We start from the raw sequence: 7,123 nt of genomic DNA on the forward strand, positions 1-7,123 counted from the left end.
TCTCTTTGCTTAGTTTTATTATGCACATATCCCACATTTTTTACCACAGAAACATCCCTGAAAATGGTAAGAATAGAAAATAATTGTGTTCAATAAAAACTTTGAGAGTGAGAGAGGGAGAACAAGAATTTTAATGAAAGCAAAACACAAGCAAAATAGTACACAAAAACGAAAAAGGTCCATAACGCACCAATCAATGCTTTAAAATATGCGTACAAAACGGAAGAATTCAGGTAGATGTAAACAAGGCCCTTTTCCTCAGTAATGTGCCGATCTGTCAAGGTCACAATATGTAGTTCAACAGCACTATTGCTGAACTAATCGTGAACTGGTACATAAATATACTTACTAAGAAACTCTATGGTACAGAAGTGCAGGCCAAATCGACGAGGCATTTTATATCGTCTGCTCCAGATTTCGGGCTGCTCGACACTAGCGCCACTTTCTCCATGGCGGTTCCCACTGGAGCCGAACCGACTTCTCCTGCTTCTCCCCCGTCCTCCTCCGTCAGCTTTGGAGTCATGGAGGAAAGAAAAGCTTAGGAGAGGCCCTGACGTCACACCCAGCGCAGCCGGAAACGCCATTTCTGTAAGTCAAATGGCGGACCATTGGCCCTCCATGCCATTGGCGGGCTCTTTTTGCCTCTCTCTCTCGGTGCACCTTCTCCGCCTCCTCCGTCCTGTATCGCTTCTCTTGTCGTCTGCATCTGCCAGCGCCGAGCCGGCGGAAATCAGCTGATAGGCAGGTAGAAGGCCGTTTTGCAGCGCGTGACCGTGAACCTAAACGCGCGGTTACACTGTTACACGTCTTCAGTGTGGCCGCAGCAGGTTTGCGAAGCGGCTCGCTCTAACAATGCCGCTATGCTCGGTGCCAGGCTGCAAGTCGCGATCGGTACCCAAGGAATTGGGCGTCACTTTCCACCGGTTAGTGCATCATTCCGCTGACAAGTATTGCTGTACATTGGTGTGCATTCATCCTTTGTTTGCAATCGCCGCCGTTTATAGGTTCCGAAGCGATGGAGAACGCCGCAAACAGTGGGAGAACGCCGTGCGGCTACCGGACTGGAAAGTGCCCAAGTTTGCGTTGCAGTTTCACTGGCAATCCCAGAGATGACTAGTCAATTAAACGGCCGTTCTATATATATAGGTAAGCAGTACTTCATGCAGATTTCACGCTAAAAAATTGTGGAATGTTTTTACCGTTGTTCGCGTGCCTTCGATAGAATTTTTTGCGGAGGAGGAGGAGGAGGAGGCAAAACGTTTTATTGAGTAAAAAAAATGAGAGGGTGGGTGGCGTCAATAAACTTTTTTTCGCCAAGTTTCAACTTGTCTCAGTGTCAATAAATTCAAGGTGATATCAGTTGAAAACGTTCATACACTAACCTCGCAGTATGAAGCGTTGAAAAGCGAAATCCAGAGCGAGACCACAAAAAGATCCAGATTCCAGATCCAGCACTCTTCCAGTCAACAGACGGACACCTACTAAGGTAATAGGACGATGGAATTATATCAACTGGGAATCTACCTTGTAACAGTTGCAAAAGCACTGCCGCGCATTGCCGGCCTAGCAAACTATATATTGCAGCGGCGGTAACCAAAAAATTGAGTTGCGAATCGTTCGGTTGCAAGTCGCCTACGTACTGCACACCGTGTATCACTTCCCGAAAATCTACCTGACGGGTGTCCGCGCGTACGACGGGACGGCGCGTTCACGATATCTGCACTTCAATAGGCGCGTCGTGATCGCGACCGGAGCAATAGCTTGACGCGGTACAAGGTGCACTCGCAAGTAGAAATTAAATGACATATTCACATCGGCGCAGCTGTCGCAACTCGCTGCATCCTTTTCGAGTTCCGCAAGACCACAGCGCAGCAAAGCGAAGCAGCAATCTTCGCAATCGGACGACAAGGCAGGCGCTGCCTTTCCTTCATGACTGGCGAACGGCGGGCGGGCTGTTGCTAGGACGCTGTTGCTAACGCTACTTCCAATGGCCGCCGAAAACACGTGACTTCCTCCACACTTTTGCCAATGCGCGGGGATAGCTGGGGGCCTCTCCTAAGCTTTTTTTTTCCTCCATGTTTGGAGTTTATGAACCGACCGGCAGCGTAGCGGAGAGCCGCAGGGATGTCGGCGACCCTTTCCTTCAAAGAAAACTTGGATTCGGAGAAGGCAAAAGGCAAGCTTGCTCGTTAAAGCTGTTTTCTTTCTTTTGGTGTACTTGATTTGTTTTTCTACGGAACGCAGGTGCGCTGGAAGACATCCTAGCCGCTTTTGACCAACCCGAGAACTTCGCCAGGCTTCAAGATGCAAAAGATCTGGCTGGGAACGACATGCTCAAGCACATGCAAATTGTTTTTCCACTTTTAGCGCAAATTGAGATGGGTGTCATCGAAAGCTACGGCTTCACACGTGATGGAGAAGGTAAGGAAAAACAATTCGTGGGTTGTTAGCGTAACGCTAGCACTGCAGTGACTGCAGCTGCCTGCAATGTGGGAACGGAGATGCCGTCATTGATACCCGAGTCATTCGGCACCCCCAACAACAGTACACTGCAGTGCAGTTTAGTGAGCGTAAGAACTCGTGTTGTCAAGTGGGATCAGAAGCTAAGTGGCAGTTTTCGCTTTTCGCGTTCGCGACCTCTTAACGGCACTGTTGCTCTCTATCAGTAGCAGAATTTTGGCGAAAAGAAAACAAAAATCCGCGTAACACACACACAAAAACAAAGTGCCTCTAAAACCAAGCAATGACAATTTGACCTTACCTGGATGCAACATACGCCCGGACGTAACGGACCGCATCTGGCGTCGCCAAATAAGGTTATGTTCGGTTCGCGGAAATTTTTAAGACAAGATTCGGTTGCAACGGCGACCTGACTCGGGCTTAGGTTTGAGCGAGTTAATTTCCATTTGAAAGACATAAATGCTTGCTTTTGGACGAACACCCGAGGCTGTAAGCTACTTGTTCTGATTTTCTTGTCACACTTTGGAAGTAATAAGAACTGTGAAGCATTGCTTGTGCATCGAGACTGGGAACGGCTGTTTTTCAGGCGATGACAGTGGAACTAGAGAGACGAAGTAGACTCTGTTGGCGATTCTGAGCCTTGCTAGCATGCCCCCTACAAATTTTTTTGCAGCTGTTAAAACTCTGTCTGCAGCGATGAAACTGAGGGTGAGGATACAATGGTTTTGCCTAGCCAATCTCAATTTCCAAAGTATTAATTAAACAAAAACATTTGGTTGGTTTCGGTGATCCCCTCACGTATCTTTGGCTAGACTGTCAGAGTCTGTTGCCACGAGATTTGGCTGCAAATGTTGTAACAATCGCGAAAGCAAAAGGCATATCTGCCCTGCTTGAATCTTGCTGTTCTGGCACCTTTGACCAAGAATGACAAAGACGAGTGTTTTCTTGACGATGACAAGTAGGAGAGAAGTAATGCTAATGTGTTTTTCTACTTCGTCAGGTGTGCTGCAATTTGCCCAAATCATCAAACAAATGGAAAGGGACCACCCTGAAATCGCACGCCTGAATGCCGAGCTGCGAGCTCATTTCATCCCACCTATGGTGCCGCCATCGCTGCCCGACAACTAATTTATTTGACAAGCTTACTTCCACTCAACGCTGTTGTGCAGTATCTCTAATGTCTAATGTAGAGTTCATTTTTGTGTGCTCATGTTTTCTCAGATCACTGCCCCCCCCCCCCCATCCCCCGCCTTCCATTTCATTTTTTTTAAGCCACACGTTCTGTTGAAATGATAATGTAGTGTCTGTACTCTATTGTTTTAGACATAATCATCTTATTCAAACAGTACAACTTCATCCAGCTTTATGCTACCTTGTGACAACTTTGATGTTACAGATACCCTAAATTGAACAAACTGTGGAGAATGTGTGCCGATGTCATGTGCCATTTAAAATAAAACTATTTATGCTACAAGCACACTACGCGTTATATCAGTTATTTCTTAATAAAGCGAGCAGTTTCAGTTTTCTGTCGAAGTTTACAGACACTAGTGGTAGTTTTTGCTTCTATTATTCAGCTGCAAGAGTTTCAGAATTACTGTTCCATTGATATAATTGATTTCTGCAGTGTCTTGTGCCTGGTTCACAAACAGTGCAGTTGACCCTACGTTTAATATTACTGGCTAGAAGACAGTATTGGATTTACTATGCCTCATTGGAACTGTCTGCTTTATCCTGCAGACTTATGCAAAAATAAATAAATCACTTAAAATCACAGATTTGATGCAAAAGTGAGTGATCCTGGGCACTTTTCACATGTGTTGCACTTGCATCAAAAGTCACTTTCTAACCTCCCCATTTCAGAATTGATTCAGAAGCATCTGAGGGCACACTGGCCTCAAAAGGATGGTGTGAAGCAAATGTAAAACGATTCTTCACTTGGAGGCAGTTAATTTTGTAATCCGCTGCATCCCTAGCACACCAAAGTTGGTGTTCGGATTTTTGAACTTTTACACACCCAAAAAAATTATCTTCACAGTAATGTAAAATGAAAACCCAACGTCCACCTAACATGCAGCCTTACAGCTACAAACGAAAGCTGTACAGCTTTCTCAGTACCTTTGCAGTTGGAGAACAATTAGACCTGGTACGGCAGTCACTGTACAGACTGACAGTTTTTATTGTGAGAGCGAATTAACTCGAAATGAGAGGCAATGTTAATCAGCCAGATTAGAGGAAATCCCTAAGGTGCAGTAAGTTTATGCAAAAAAAAAATTGACATCCACCTGAAATGTATCCATGATATGAAAAATATAAAGCTTTCTCTGTACAGCTCGCATTTTAGGTGGCTGTCAAATTTTTCCTTCGCAGAAACTTGTGACTCCAGGATAATGACATTCATGTTGTCCATTGCTAAGGATGGAAGCACCACGATGATAATGCAAATTCCCACTCTGCTTCCCCGTGACAGTGACCAGGTCCCGAGCACTGTTTGCTATGTGTCGCCACAGGACATTTACTAGATGTCATCCGAGCAAGAGAAAGGCCCGTGGATTCCGTCCATTGTGAGATTTCTGTTTAACTCGTCGGCAAACAGTGCATCTCGGACACCATGCCAGCAGGCATCACAGTTTGCCATTCATGATGAAATGCTGTTTTGGTGCAACTACCAACCCGAAGGTCACAAATGGCTTAATAATTCTGCGCAATTTACGCTCATAGATACGCATTTATTCTCGCGAAGAGCAGCATTGCTCCCATGCAGGTGCACTCAAAACCTATCAACACTTGCATTTGCAACACGCTGGCAAGGCATGTACGATGTTGTTCATTAATGCGTTTATATTTGCGTTCCATGCAAATGACGAAAAATCTCCACCCTACCATGAAACTGGCCCCATGCAGCCTTTGCCATATCCAGAGCAACCATTTGACCATGCCAGTATTGACATCTCTTGCACTGCAACTGGCAACCACTGGGTCGCCACTGTTGGCTACACGACATGGTAAGGCGAGACTGCCGCCCCGCAGGCTGCATCTGTGCGCGAAGGCGCCTCCTTCCTTCTTTGGCACTTCAGTTTGCGGCATAAAGTGCCCCGTAGCTCCTCAGTGGTTGAGGAAGAGTTTTTCTGTCCAAAGTTATATAACACCTTCCTCAAAGCCTCCCATACTGTCCACTGCATCATTACTGCGCACCACCCAGAGGCCAATGGTTTCGCCAAATGTTCTAACTGGATCTTAAGTGGCACGCTTGCAATGTACATCACATTAAATCATTTGAAGTGGGACGCACTCCGCGACCGGCTTTCTCTCCTTTTTTCATTTTGTATGGACGCACTCCCTTGTGCACCGTGGACACCATACTTCAGTATCGTCTCAATAAGTCACAGTGCACACCCATCACTGACATCGCCAAGCATGTCGAAGAATGTCGTGAACTGGCCAGTCTTTAACCAAGGAAAATCAAAACGTCATAAGTCGCACCACAACGAAAGCCCGCCTGCTTCTACCCATTCACCTGGCTCGCTGATCTGGCTGTAGTGTGGGTGCCGCCAACTTCTGCTTTTAGCAGTAAATTGCTTTCGCAGTACCATGGCTCCTGCTGTGTCGTCAAACATACGTCTACTGTTAATCATGTGGTTGAGCTCGTCACTCCTTCACTCGACCAGCATCGCCACGGCCATGGCATTGCCTCAAGCCCTGCATCAACCCTGTCAGCGTTTCGTCTCCCTAAGCCCCCAGGATGGCTCTTTCCATCCTGGGGGAAACTGTAAGGAGGACCGTCACCAGCACCATTCCCATTCAAACAATGAAGACGTAACCAGCAGTGGGCAACAAATTATTGATTTTTTTTTTTTAATTGCAGGGCAATATCCATGTGTACACGAAGGAGGAGTTGCAGTAGTGGTTAGCTGATAATGTTCCTCTAGTACTGGAGCATAGTCAATCAGGGGAGTGGCCAAACAACAGTGGTTGAGAGGGAGGGACAAGATAACTTATCCAATTATGGTGCTCTGTATAAGGATAATGAAGGTGGTTGGAAAGGATTGTGAACCACATTTGAGATATAAAAATTAAAAGAATGAAGAAATCTTAATAATTGTGAAAAGAAATATTAATAGAATGAAACCACATCCTCTTCTTCCTTATCATTTGCAGCAGGCCTAGCTGTCAGCTTTACTGTTGGCCTCATCTTTTTCATCACTTGTGTCCACGCCTATTCAGGTGGAGTCGTGCTGAGAGCAGCTGCCAGAAGCTCATATCCATCCAATTCACCACCACCCATTTTGCTGCAACATCCACACACCCATCCACAATTTATAAGTACCCACTGAAGGGGATTGGTCAATGACGATATCGGCTGTTATTAGAAGCTCACAGAAAATCCAAAACTCCCAATTTGCCTACGAGGTCAATATACCAACCCCGAATTCTCAGATACTCACTCGGAAAATCGCCAGTAACGAAGGCAGCAGCCATCAAAGGCTCGAGGCCAATTCTCCAATACCCATTGGTGGAGATGTAAACAAACCCACCCACACATGCTTTCACAGCTCAATGAGAAGTGGTGCTCGTGCATTTCGACATTATAAGCAAAAGCTTAGGTGAACCCATAACTTCTCAAGCAATTAGTAAAAATTTATTCATATCTTTTTTGCCTGGA

The 7,123-nt window shown here is 45.8% G+C and overlaps 1 protein-coding gene across 1 annotated transcript; it reads left to right on the top strand.

Moving 5' to 3' along the window:
• Positions 1-493: 493 nt before the first annotated feature.
• On the top strand, positions 494-3,939 carry LOC144155402 (protein C10). The gene is made up of 4 exons (XM_077686803.1): positions 494-512; positions 2,079-2,176; positions 2,245-2,421; positions 3,461-3,939. The coding sequence occupies exons 2-4, from the start codon at positions 2,125-2,127 to the stop codon at positions 3,586-3,588; spliced, it is 357 nt and encodes a 118-aa protein (XP_077542929.1). The 5' UTR covers positions 494-512; positions 2,079-2,124; the 3' UTR covers positions 3,589-3,939.
• Positions 3,940-7,123: the final 3,184 nt, after the last annotated feature.

This window comes from Haemaphysalis longicornis, unplaced genomic scaffold, assembly GCF_048455015.1.
Source record: "Haemaphysalis longicornis isolate Haplotype H1 unplaced genomic scaffold, Haemaphysalis longicornis Haplotype H1 scaffold_1, whole genome shotgun sequence".
NCBI classification, from domain to species: Eukaryota; Metazoa; Arthropoda; class Arachnida; order Ixodida; family Ixodidae; genus Haemaphysalis; species Haemaphysalis longicornis.